The sequence below is a fragment of the Chrysochloris asiatica genome, unplaced genomic scaffold, assembly GCF_000296735.1.
Source record: "Chrysochloris asiatica unplaced genomic scaffold, ChrAsi1.0 scaffold00339, whole genome shotgun sequence".
Lineage (NCBI taxonomy): Eukaryota > Metazoa > Chordata > Mammalia > Afrosoricida > Chrysochloridae > Chrysochloris > Chrysochloris asiatica.
In genome coordinates, this window is record NW_006408857.1 from 2,379,299 (window position 1) to 2,393,226 (window position 13,928).

Sequence of the window (13,928 nt, forward strand, 5' to 3'; positions counted from 1 at the left end):
TATTTATTTTCTTCATATATGTATTTTGGACACATGTGCTTTACCAGATGACTGACTTGAAAATATTTTCTCCTGTGTTTTGTTGTTTTGTTTTTCTTTCTCTCAATATCTGTCAAACAATAATTGGTGAAGGTCACTTATAAATATTTTCTTTGATGGATTATACTCTTCTTTCATACCCAAGAAATGTTTTACTAACACAATATCATTAAGATTTTTTACAATGTATTATCAAATGTATACTTTTCATTTTACACTTAGGTCTACCATGTATTTTCATAGGCTCTGAGTTACAGCTCAAGATTTGTTTTTTTGAAGGTGGAGATTCAACTGTTTCAGCAAGTATGATTGTAACAATTATACTTTCTCCACAGAATCCCTGCTGTATCATGTTTTATAATCCTCCCACTAGCTTTGGGATTTGGTTTGATAGTGTTTTGTTGAGAATTTTTTCACCTATATTCATAGGGATATTGGTATCTAGTTTTCTTTGCTTGTGATGTCTTTGTCTGACTTTGGTATCAGGGTGATGCCAGCTTCACAGAAAGAATTAGGAAGTATTATTTCCTCTTCAATACTTTGGATAAATTTAAGAAGGGTTGGATCATTTATTCTACAAAAGTCTGGTAAAATTCCCAAGTGAAGCTACATGAAAACATCAAAGGAAATGTCCTGTTAACTGTAGAATTGTGAGAAATAATAAGCTATTGTTGTAACCCCTTCAAGACGAAATTGTTTTTTGAGTGAAATGAGGAAAACAAATCTGAGGCAATATGGGTTGTCATACAGTTGGTGGTGGTGGTGTGCTGTGGAGTCAGAACTGACTCATAGCGACCCTGTACAGGGTTGCTGATGCTGCAAATCTTTACAGGAACAAAAAGTCTCATCTTTCTTCTGTGGAATGGGTGGTAGTTTCAACTGCTGGCCTTGAGGTTAGCAGCCTGACTCATAATCACTAGGCTCCCTGAGCTTGTTCTGTGATACAATTAGTAGGACCCATATATCCCCAGAGTTTCTGATCCTGGGGATGAAGGGATGAGGCCCATTTCTTCTGGTTCACACAGTTATACAAGTGATTTATGGAAGTGCCCACTAAAAGTGGGGTACCAGCTACCCACTAAACCCAGAGGTGAAAAATGTAGGTATGCACTGTATGTACCACAGATATGAGAGGTTTAGGGTAGCAAGTGCATACAGTTAATGCACTTGGTTCTAACCAAAATGTTTCTATCTTTGGGTAGAAATTTGAGTCCACCCAAAGATGCCTCAGCACGAAGGCCTAGCGAGCTAATTCTAAAAATGCAGTCAATGGCACCAGAGTGGGCAAAGTTAGGAAAAGTTTTTTAGACATTACCAAAGCCCTTGAGAAAATGAGTTGCTGGACCTGGGGACTCCAGACCACGATCTCAGGGGACACCGTGGGCGGTTGGTGTGACATACTCCACACAGAAAATGTTCTACATCTTACTCTTGTGAGTAGCTACTGTGAGTACTGGGATGGTGCTGGGAACTAATGCACTGGACTGCAAAGTCAGTTAGAAGCACAAAGTTGGCAGTTTAAGCTCACCAGCCACTCCTTGGAAACTTTATACAGGTTCACTATGGGTCAGGAATAACTCGATGGCACTTAACAACAACAACAACAACCACTGGGATCTTAGGAGCTCCTGGTGTAGTGGGTGATGTGTTGGGCTGGTAACCACAAGGTCAGTAGTTCAAGTCCACCAGGGACTCTGCAACAAAAAGATGATACTTTCTGCTCCTGTACAGATTTAGAACCTCAGAAACCCTATGTTGTCGTTAAGTGTTGTTGAGTCAGTTCTGACTCATAGTGACCCTGTATAGGGTTTCCTGGGTGTGGCTGGTGAGCTTGAACCACCAGCCTTGTGGCTTTGCAGTCCAGTTTATGAGGAGCCAGCTATCCAAGGTGCAACTAAAGGGTTCTTCTTGTGTGGAGGAAAGAAGACTGATCAAAATGGAAGATAACTTCGAATCAATTAGTCTCTTGGACAAATAGAACATGTGACCATCAGTCTTCACAACCCTGAGACTAGAGAACTAGATGATGCCTGGTTACCAATACCAACTCCTCTGAAAGGGTCCTTGAGAAAGTGGAAACAAGGTGGCACAAAACTCAAAGTTATAAAAAGGACTGGACTTACTGGTCAGGAAGAGACTGAAGGTACCCACAGCTATGGCCTTCAGTCACCCTTCCTGGCTCAATTTTCAGCCAAACAATATATAGGTATACAAGAGGCCAACACTAGTAAGTTCTGCTCACCATGGAAGGTCAGCTATTCAAGATCAAAAGGCAGTATTTACTTAAGGACAAAGTTCAGAAGGGTTGGGAAGGAGGGCAGAATACAAACAATCACAGGGAGGAGGAAGGGTAATTGATGTTACATGGAAGGGATTGAAATGAAATTACATGTATGATTTGTTGAATGTAAAACTAATCATCTGCTCTGTAAACCTCCATTCAATAAAAAGTTTAACAAAATGTCTTCCACTCTACAGAAAAAACAAAATCCTATGGTACAGAGTTCTACTCTGACATGCGTGGCGTTGTCATGATTTGGAATTCACTCTAATTTGCTGTTTGTTTCTTGTTTGCTGATTTGTAAGTTTGGGGCTAGTTTGTTAGAGAGCAACAGATAACTGTAATCTTAACAAATTGCTTCAGATCCCTAATTAATTTGATATGTTGAGCAAAGTCTTCATCTTCTCTATGGCTTTTTTGAAAGCATTACTAACCTCTTTATTCCTTAGACTATAGACAATAGGGTTCAACATGGGAACTATTATTGTATAAAACACAGATGCCATTTGATCACTGTCCATAGAATGACTAGAGCTAGGTTGTAAATACATAAAGATGACAGTTCCATAGAATATGGTCACAGCAGTAAGGTGTGAAGCACAAGTGGAGAAGGCTTTCTTCCGACCCTCTGAAGAGCGCATCCTCAGGATGGCGATGAATATGAACAGGTAGGATGACAATATGACTAAAAGAGCAAAAGAAACATTGAAAGATGCTAAGACGAAGAGCACAATCTCATTAATGTAGATATCAGAGCAAGAGAGAGCCAGGATTGGAGGGATGTCACAGAAAAAGTGATGGACGACATTGGAACCACAAAACGAGAGGTGGAAGGTGAAGCCAGTGTGGATGGCAGATTCAGCAAAGCCCCAGGCATAGCATCCTATTGCCATTTGTGCACACACGGTGGTAGTCATGGTAGTGGTATAATGTAAGGGCTTACACACAGCTGCATGGCGGTCATATGCCATGACAGCAAGTAGGAAACAATCGACACTGGCAAAAGCTATAAAGAAGAACATCTGAGCAACACATCCCCCATAGGAGATGACCTTGTCTCCTGAGAGGAACCCAGCTATCACCTTGGGAGTAACAGCTGAAGAGTAAACACAGTCCACCAGAGAGAGGTTACTCAGGAAGAAGTACATGGGCGTGTGGAGAGTAGAGTCTGACACAATCAACACAATCATTCCAACATTTCCAATAAGAGTGAGGAGATAAATGAGGGTAAATGTTACAAAGAGGAGGATTTGCAGCTCAGGGGTGTCAGTCAGCCCCATGAGCCTAAACTCATTCACTTCAGTGCTGTTCTCCATAGATGCAATTTTAAAATTGCATTTAACCTGTCAAAACAAAACAAAATGCATTAGTTACTTATGCAAGGAAAATTGCTAGGAGCACACTCATATCTCCCTGCTAAAATGAACACAGCGCACCATGATAGCATTATCATATCAATCGTTCTTAGACAGCGATGGTACCATTATCAATAACCCTTACACACATAGGGGTTCCTATAACCCTGAGACTACCACGTTCTTCACCTCTACCTTCTCATCTGCAGGAGGACTAACATTATTCATTACTTCCTGACCTCTTTCAGATATTCTGAATGAACATTTAGTTATCTTTAAAATGTGTATTGTTTATTTCCATGTTAGAAGTTACTGCTTCCTTCATTATTCTGACCTTTATCATTGTCATTCCTGAGTCAGATAACCTTCATGTTAATGGAGCACTCATTATCTGACAGGCAGGCTGAGAAATGCGTTATAAATATTACCTCTTTTAATCTTTGCACTCTTGCTATTAAGTAATTATTATTTAAGGAAATATTGTTGTTGTTGTTAAGTGCCGTGGAGTCGGTTCCGACTCATAGCGACCCTGCACAGGGTTTCCGAGGCTGTAAATCTTTACTGGAGCAGAAAGCCTCATCTTTCTCCCGCGGAACCGCTGGTAGTTTCAAACTGTTGACCTTGCGGTTCACAGGCTGATTCGTAACCATTAAGCTACCAGAGCTAAGTCTATAAGGAAATATAGACTTAGAAAATTTCAAAAATCTTTTAGTTTTATGCACTTGATGAGCAGTACAATTCATGCCGAGTCTGTCTTACCTGAAAACTGTTATCCATCACTACCATGCTAGATGGAGTCCTGGGGTGATACTGCGGGTAATGCGCTGGACTGCAAGGTCATTTTGAACACCAACCAAGGTTGGTTGTTCAAACTCACCAACTGTTCCTTGGAAACCCTATACAGGGTTGCTATGAGCCAGAACCAACTTGATGGCACTCAACAGTAACAACAACATGTTAGATGTGAAATACTATGAAGTATGAGATTATCTGGGGATAACCTGGCTGTAATCCAATTCTGATTTTACAAGAGTAGCTGGATAGCCTTGGACAAGATATTTCTGCTTTCTGTGCCTCAGTTTAACACAGAGAAAATAAGGCTAGTTGAAGAATTTCATGAGCGGGTATTTTTAAAATACTCAGAATAGTGCCTAATGCAGAGTGAATACTTAATAAGTCAAAGGTATCACTATAATTAAATAAATGCTGTGGTTATTATGTGCAGCAGTATGTTTTGAGTCAACTGGATTTTATAGACTATTCTTCAAATTGTTCTAGAACATCATTTTGCAATTGATAGATCATGGTCCATTGTCGTTGTTGTTAAGTGCCGTTGAGTCGGTTCCAACCCATAGCGACCCTGTATAGGGTTTCCTAGGAGCAGCTGGTGAGCTCTAGTCTCCACACTCCCATGTACTTCTTACTCAGTAACCTCTTTCTGGTGGACTGTGTTTACTCTTCAGCTGGTGAGCTTGAACCGCAGACCTTGCAGTTCAAATGGCTTTGCAGTCTGGCGCACACACCAGCGCCACACCAGGACTCCATGATCCATTAATAGGTGATAAAATTAAATAGTGGATCAGGACTAAATGAAATAAACATGAAATCAAATTAAATCAAATACCATTTACATTATTCGTTTTAACTCCCAACATATGTACAGATGTTCTTCTGAGTGTTCTACATACATTAGCTCATTTAAGATCAAAGAGAAATAAAGGTGCATTATAAGTGAAAGAGTAAGCAGGACTCCATGAAAAGTATAGTTTCTGCTGTGTCTGTGTGCATGTGGGAGCTAGATCACAATGCAAGTGACATTTATAAATGATGTTCAAAAACTATAAAAGGTACACGTGAGATCCATTTTGGTAACTATGTGTTTCATAATGTGCCCTGTAAACAGGATCATGTTCCCTTATTCATTAATTTCCTTGTTCATGCATTGCTGCAACAAACATTTAATCAGTGTCTGAAGCACAGGGAATTAAAATGGTGAGATAAATACAATTGTACTGTTTGTTAATTTAACAATATGCTAGGGTGACAGTGGAGAGAAGTGGATCAGAAAGCAGATTATTATAATGAAATATAGTTATTCACCCTATTAGGAAACAGTTGTTTTATTCATTCCGTGGAGAATTTAAGGACTCCAATACACTGTAGCAAAATGTCATAACTCAAAGAGATGGAGATAAGACTCTTAAGATTCAATAGTGAGTAACTGTTATCATGACTAATTGCGACTGTCACAATTATAAAGGTAGAAGTTTTAGTAGTTAATCTTACAGTCCAGAAACAGAGGACCTTAGTATCATCAAGGGAGAAGAGCACAAGCAGAATGCATGACCCTATCCAGAGAAGCAGCGTTACTAGAGATGGAGGCAGAGATGAGGACATGGAGAGAGGGAGCAGCTGAGGACTCTAGATTCATGGAAAGAGAGGGACTGAGAACTGGAGGCCAGAAGGCAGGCTTTCAGAATGTGCCTTTTAGTGGTGTAAATTATTATATATGCATGAGTGTTTTTTTGTTTGTTTTTTTTAAAAAGGATCTAAAATGAATAGAGAGAAATGCTGTTAATTAATGGTACATGAAGAGGATTATAATCATTATAATGAAACAAAGTATATGATTTTTTGAATGCAAAACATCAGTTTAATGTTTTGATGATCTGTCTGTAAACTTTCATTCAATTGACAATAAAACTTTAAAAAAAGTCATAATCCATCCATTGTAAAATAAATACAGTTGTCCTGTATCAAAAGTCCTCTAAGATTAGAATTAGAACTGGAATGGACAATTCTGCACTCCCATTTTCGTGCTCTGTAATCCTGATGTGGCGCTGCAGGACCACATGGTCAGCTTGAACCACAAGGACATTGAGTTAAGCCCACAGCCAGTCCTCGGAAACCCTAGCCCGGGTGGTTAGGAGTCAGAACCAACTCAAAGGTGCTTCAAAACAATAACAATGGTGCAACTCATACTCCAGCATTTCAACACATTTTATTAATTTCATAATGGAGATTTATTTTTTTCCATATTTCCTATTTTTATGGGAGTAGCATTTTTCATGTGCATAATTAACATTCATGTCATTATTCCACGTGCTCTTCTAAACAACTTTGTGAAGTAAGCAAAGCAGAAATTAACATAAGGGTGGTTGTTAAGTGCTGTGGAGTTGGTTCCGACTCATAACCCTACATAAGGTTTCCGAGGAGTGGCTGGTGAACTTGAATTGCTGACCTTGGAGTTCAAATTGATCTTGCAGTCTAGCGCATGACAGTGGGAAATAATCAAAGGAAGAATTTTATTTGCATATTGTCTACCTTATTGGAGTGCAAATTGTAAAAGGGAAGATACTTTGTCTAATGAAGAGGTGTGACTCTAGAGGCTCTAAATTGTTAGAACAATTTCTACCACACGGTGGATTCTTGATAGATATTTATTGAGGGAATTAATCCAGGTTTTCAAATTCATAGGAAATTAATAGAATTGCTGGGACCCTACCAAGGTTTTCTAGTATTGAAATCCCTCTCCCATTATTCCAGCAGAATCACCTTTTCCCTAATTAACAGAGGTGGGAGTCCTTGTGTAGCGTTGCGGGATAAAGCACTGGACCACAAGGTCAGCAGTTCAAACTCACCAGCCACTCCTTGGAAATCATATACAGGGTCGCCATGAATTGGAACTGACATGACAGAGGAGAATGTGAAATTTGCACTCCAGTGGATCAGTATGAAAGATTGAGATTATTAAAACCTTGGGTGCTGAACTCTAAATGCTGCTGTCGTTACATGTCATCAAGTCTGTCCCAAGTCCTAGTGACCCTGTATAGGGTTTCCAAGGAGTAGCTGGTGGGTTTGAATCACTGCAGTGAGCAGTCAGGTGCTTATCCTAAAGCATCATCACACCAGAGCCCCAAATTCTGAATAATCCATAGGAAAAAATCTTCTATTACCACAATCTAGACAAACCATGTACCTGAGCTATAGACTAGACTTACCTTGCTTATCAGAGAAGATGACACATCTTCACTTGTGATCTTTACATTGAAAGTGGTACCCCAAAACAAAGAATTCTACTGAAGTTCTTAAGGTTTTTCTTAACTTCAAAGATTGACATTCTCTTGAGGCAGAGAGAAGATATAAATGCGAGGTGACTACTAGGTGGAGATCGTAAAGTATTCTTCAACCTGTCACACAGCGCTTCTGCTTGAGAATAAATAGAAGAGACTCTCTGAATGCACTCTGCAAAGTGCTGAACAGTTTTAGGAAGGGGCCATCAGGTTTAGCTTGAGCTTTTATCCATGATCATTGTTGTAGTATCAGTGATGAGTACCCTGTGCAGTGAGGCCACTTAAGAAAACAGACAGCCTTTTGCAATAAGATCAATAAGTGAATAACAAAGGACCTTTGGAACCCAGGCTGGTACCTCTAGAAGGACACCAAATGGAGTCATTTTAGAATGATAGAGGCCAGTAACTAGGAGCCAGAGGGTGTTTATAGACATCAAGCACTCAGGGGACTAGGTTCCCATGAGGGTAACCACAGTCTAGCACTCCTGTCACCTACAGCAGAAGCAATTAAACTGTTTCTGGAGACCTAGTTCTGGGTGTGAATGAGAATACTGGCGTACTGACATTGCTTGGAATTATTAAAAAAAAAAAAACCAATTAAACAAAATTGGTTTGTTGTTGTTGCTAAGTGCTGTTGAGTTAATTTCAACCCACAGCGACCCTCTATAGGGTTTCCAAGGAGCAGCTGGTGAGCTTGAACCACCAACCTTGCAGTTCAAACATCTGTGCAGTCTGACATTCCTTCTTGATAGTATAGGATATTTTCAGAAAAGTCAAGAAATGATCAATCAGAATCATAAAAGGGGCAACAGAAAATAGCCTGGAACCCTGTATAGGGTTTGCAAGGAGCAGCTGGTGAGCTTGAACTGCTGACCTTGCCATTCAAACCGACTTCGCAGTCCAGCACATTAGCCCACAGACCCACATCAGGAGCATGCAAAAAACAACACTTCTAAAAATTTACATCGGGATGGTGACAGTTGTGCAACCCCCTCTCTGTTTCAGTTTCCACATTTATAAAGGAGATAGTGGTAGTGACAACTTCATTCAGTTGTTATGAAAAACAGGTAAGCTAATATTTATAAAGTAATTAAAACAGCCAGGTACATAGTAAACTCACATCAAACATTAACTATAAAAAACAATTAGGAAGTCTTGATTTTTTTTTTCCTAAGAGATTCCATCTATTTCTCAAAGAGCGTTCATTATCCAAAATAAATATATCCCTGAGAGATCTTGGAAGCCACTGTATGAGTTAATTCCAAAAAACCTACCAAGAAGTTGTAGGATTGTGGTTATGATGTTAATGGTTAGAAAAGTCAGTAAGACAGAGGAAACTCAAAATGTGTGCTGTTTATACTGACAAAGCAGATTCGAGACTAAGATATCATCTAGAACATATTCAGTTTCCCCACTGGTCCATAAAGTTGAACAACTCTAGAAATCATGGAAAAACTAATGGATGTAGAGATTATACGATGGCAAAGAGGAACAGATTTATGTCATTATTTTGGCTGCTCTTTACCCAAACTCTTTCTAATTTTTTATAATTCCACACTCTAAGTCTTAGTGAGTCCTGGTGTGGTCCTGTGAGATTAAAGCAGTGAACCACAAGGTCACTTGGAACCATAAGATCGGTGACTCAAACCCAGCAGATGATCCTTGGAAACTCTATACAGGGTTGCTATGAGTTGAAATGGACTCAATGGCACTTAAAAACAACCAAGTCTTAGTGCCAGACTGTGTACTATAGTAATCAAGAGCTTCTAGCTCTGTCCAAATACTCCTGAAACTTGGAAGTGTTACTTAATGTCAGTAATCCTGTTTTCTCATAAGTAAAATGGAAATAATTATAGTATCTATTCATGGATTTGTGAAGATTAAACAAGTTAAGATATGTAAAAATAATCTTGTTGTACTCGGTGGTGTGCCATTGATTGTTCTGACTCAGTGTGAGGACCCTGTATAGGGTTTCTGAGGCTGTAAATCTTTACCAAAGCAGAATGCCTGATCTTTCTCTTACAGAGCAGCTAGTGGATTTGAATTGCTGACCCTGCAGTTAGGAGCCCAATGTGTAACCCACTATGCTATCAGGGCTCCTTGTTGTACTTTTGTTGTTGTTAAGTGCCATCAAGTCAGTTCCGACCCATAGCAAGCCTGTATAGGGTTTTCAAGGAACGGCTGGTGTGTTTGAATTGCTGACTTTGCAGCCCAAATGGGCCTTGTAACTCAGTGCTGATCCTACAGCACGAGAAGCGTTAAAAATGAAAGCTGTTATTATTGTTATTGATCCTCTGTTAATCAATCTCACAGCTTGGCCACCACCAAAGGAATTTGTCTCAGTCAAAGGGAAGCAACAATTCTACACAGAAATGAAGACAGTAAAATTACATTTGCAGTGGGTACTGTAGCATGTGACATTAACAAGATTCAACAGCCGTGACAGGCAAGTCAAAAGTGCAGTGGTAGAGATGCCAGAGGAATTGTCTGAACCAAACTCTTCCGATGGTTTGATCTTGCCTGTGACCCCTGATCTCTGGCTTCCTTTGTGAACACAAATTTTCAGAGTCAAATTATTCAGCCTTCTTCTTGGTTTACTGAATACACCATTATGATTCCAGTAAGCAACTTCCCTGCATAAGTTAGAGCTGATTTCTAGTGTGTACATTTAAGATCACCTCCCTCCCTCATTTATCACCCACACATACATGACCGTCAAGGATTGGTGATGGCAGTGGAAATCTTAAGGAAAGGCCACTTCCACTTTTGCTGTCTGTTGTAGATTGTCCTGTTTCAGTAGTGTAGAAATCAAATGACATACTGCATTAGGCAAGTCTGCTGCACAAGACTTCTTCAAAGTGTTCAAGAATAAAGTGTCAATCTGAGGACGAAGGTGTACTTGACCCAAGCCATGGTATTTTCCATAACCTCATATGTATGTGAAAGGTGGACAGTGAATAAGGAAGACCATAGAAGAATTCATGCATTTGAGTTATGGTGCTGGAGGAGAATATTAAACTATCATGGGCTGCCAGAGAACAAACAAATCTATGTTGGAAGAAGTACAACCAGAATGCTCCTTAGAAGCCAGGATGGCCAGACTTGGTCTCTCACACTTCAGACATATGATCAAGAGGGACCAGTCCCTGGAGAAAGACGTCATGCTGGTAAAGTGGAGGGTCAGTGAAAAAGAGGAAGACCCCCCAAAAGATGGATTGACACAGTGGCAGCTGCAATGGGCTCAAGCTTAACTATTGTGAGGTTGTTACCAGACCAGGAAGTGTTTTGTTCTGTTGTACATAAGGTCACTATGATTTGGTACCAACTTGATGAAATTCCAACTCAGCTAGGAAAGAAAAATGAGAGAAAATGTAAGGAATCTCAGGTTTAACAATGACTTTTGAAATACAATATAAAAAGCACAATCCATGAATAAAATAATACATAAAATACCTGACCAGGACTCCTTAAAATTGTCAAGGTCATGAAAACCAAGGAAAAGCTAAGAAATTACCAAGCCCAGAGGAGACTAAATGGTCATGAGGGAAAATTAGTGGGAAAATAGAATTTTTTTTTAAATTCTGGATTTTAAACAGTGGCATCTATTGGATATTGAAGGGGGAAGGGGGAAAAGGATGTTGTTGTTGTTGTTAGGTGCCATCAATTTGGTACCGACTCATAGCAAGCCTAAACACAACAGAACAAAACACTGCCCGGTCCGGGGCCAACCTCACAATTGTTACCACGCTTGAGCCCATTGATGCTGCCACTTTGCCAATCCATCTCGCTGAGGGTCTTCCTCTTTTTTTCTAACTCTCCACCTTACCAAACATGATATCCTTCTCCAGCAACTGGTCCCTGACAAGATGTGTGAAGTATGAGAGATGAAGTTTGGCCATCCTGGCCTCCAAGGAGCACTCTGGCGGCACTTCTTCCAACACAAATCAGTTTGTTCTTTTGGCAGCCCATGACACTTTCAATATTAGCCTCCAACACCATAACTCAGAAGCCTCTATTCTTCTACAGTCTTCCTTATTCACTGTCCAGCTTTCACACTCATATGAGGTTATTGAAAATACCATGGCTTGGGTCAGGCAGGCTCACCTTAATCCTCAAGTTCACACCTTTGATCTTCAACACTTTAAAAAGGTCTTGTACAGCAGATTTGAGCGAAATCATTAGCAAAGCCACTTGTCCCTGAGCTTTTCTTTGTCGTTAGAGTACAAATTCAGTATCTTGTAATGTTGTTGTTAAGTACTGTGGAGTCGGTTCCAACTCATTGGATACTCATATTTTTTATTCTTCTTGGGTCATTGTTAGTAGTTGGTGTCTTTATAGGAATTTCACCTACATTACCTAATTAGAGGGCATACAGATGTTTATAGGATTCCCTTGGATCCCTTTTATTTCTATAATGATGGTAATAATATCCTCACATTCATTTCTGACTTTAGTCATTTGAGCCTTCTCTCTTTTAACTTGATCAGTCTAGCATAAGATTTGTCAATTCTGTTGATCCTTTCAAATTACCAACTTTTTATTATGATTTTTGCTGTTGTTTTTCTTTTTTATTTCAACAATGTCCAAGCTAATTTTTCTTATTTTCTTTATCTGTTGCTTTGGGTTTAATGTGTTCTTTTTTCCCCATAATTTTTAAGGTAAAAGATTGGTTTATTGATTTAAGATCATCCCTGTTTTTTAAAATAGGTTTAAGACTTCTCTGTTTTCCTCTAGGCACTTTAGCTGCATTCATAAATTTTGGTCTATTATATCTTTATTTTCATTCCCTCCAAGTATTTTCTACTTTACCTGGCGGTTTCATCTTTGACCTTTTGGTTATGTAAGAGGTTATTAAATTGCCACATATTTGTGATTTTTTTAAAAAACGTTTCACTTGAATTGAGTGAAGGCTTACAGAGCAGATCATCAGTTTTTACATTAAACAAATCATAAACTCAATGTACAACAATTTCAGTGATTGTAATTCCCTCAAAATAGCATCCCTTGTACTACTTCCTCCCTGTGTTCCTGCTTCCATGCCTCCTCTTTCTCTACCCTTCTGAAATTTGTCCTTATGGAAATGCTCCCCTTTTGATCTCATGTGGTTGATCCCAGTAGTGTTTTTGTCCCCCTATAGACCTATTGCTTGACTGAAAATTGAGCCATTAGGGTGAGTTCATTTCCAAGACTAAAGGATGACCAATGACCAGAGTCTCAAAGTTCCACCAATTTCTATCTAACAAGTAATCATGGTCTTTTTTTTATGATTTTGAGTTTTGTTCCATATTTTTTCTTAATCTATTCAGGACCTTGGAAACCATATATATGGTCGTTATGAATCAGAACTGACTCAACAATACTTAACAACTCTTTAACCAATGAATTTCTTTCTTCTTTTGCTCTTTAAAGTGTTAAAGAGTGAAGAAGTCAGTTTGAGGACTGAGGTATGCCTGTCCCAAGCCATTGTATATTCAATAACCTCATATGCATGAGAAAGTTGTACAGTGAATAAAGAAGACCATAGAAGGATTGATATATTTGCGTTATGGTATTGGAGGAGAATATTAAAAATATCATGGACTGCTAAAAGAATAAATCTGTGTTGGAAGAAGTACAGCCAGAATACACCTTGGAAGCCAGGATGGCCAGACTTTGTCTCTCATACTTTGGACATATTATCAGGAGGGACCATTCCATGGAGAAGGAAATCATGTTTGGTAAAATGAAGGGTAGGAGAAAAAGAGTAATACACCCAATGAGATGGATTGGCACAGTGGCAGCAGCAATGGGCTCAAGCATAGTAATGATTGTGAGTTTGACACAGGCCTGGGCAGTGTTTTGTTCTGTTGTACATAGGGTTGCTATGAGTCAGTACCAACTCAATGGTACCTATTAACAACAACAACCAATGAGTTACTCCCCCTTCCCTATCACCCTGGTAACCATAAAAGAATGTTTCTCTTAGTGTGTACACTTTATCTTAACTTTTTACAATAGTAGTCTAATACAACATTTGTCCTTTTGTGATTGACTCAGAAAAATGTCCTCCAAATTCATGCACATTTCAAAGTGTTTTGCAAAATCATTGTTATCCTTCAAATGTTGTTGTCAAGTGCCATTGAATCATTTCCAACTCATAGAGACACTGTATATGGTTTTCAAGGAGTGACTGGTGAGTTT

General features: G+C 39.2%; 1 protein-coding gene across 1 annotated transcript; it reads right to left on the reverse strand.

Annotated features, from left to right (window-relative positions):
* Window positions 1-2,691: 2,691 nt before the first annotated feature.
* On the reverse strand, window positions 2,692-3,636 carry LOC102823561 (olfactory receptor 5B12-like). Its single transcript, XM_006875797.1, has one exon. It carries the CDS (start codon window positions 3,634-3,636, stop codon window positions 2,692-2,694), a length of 945 nt encoding a protein of 314 aa, XP_006875859.1.
* Between the last annotated feature and the right edge of the window lie 10,292 nt (window positions 3,637-13,928).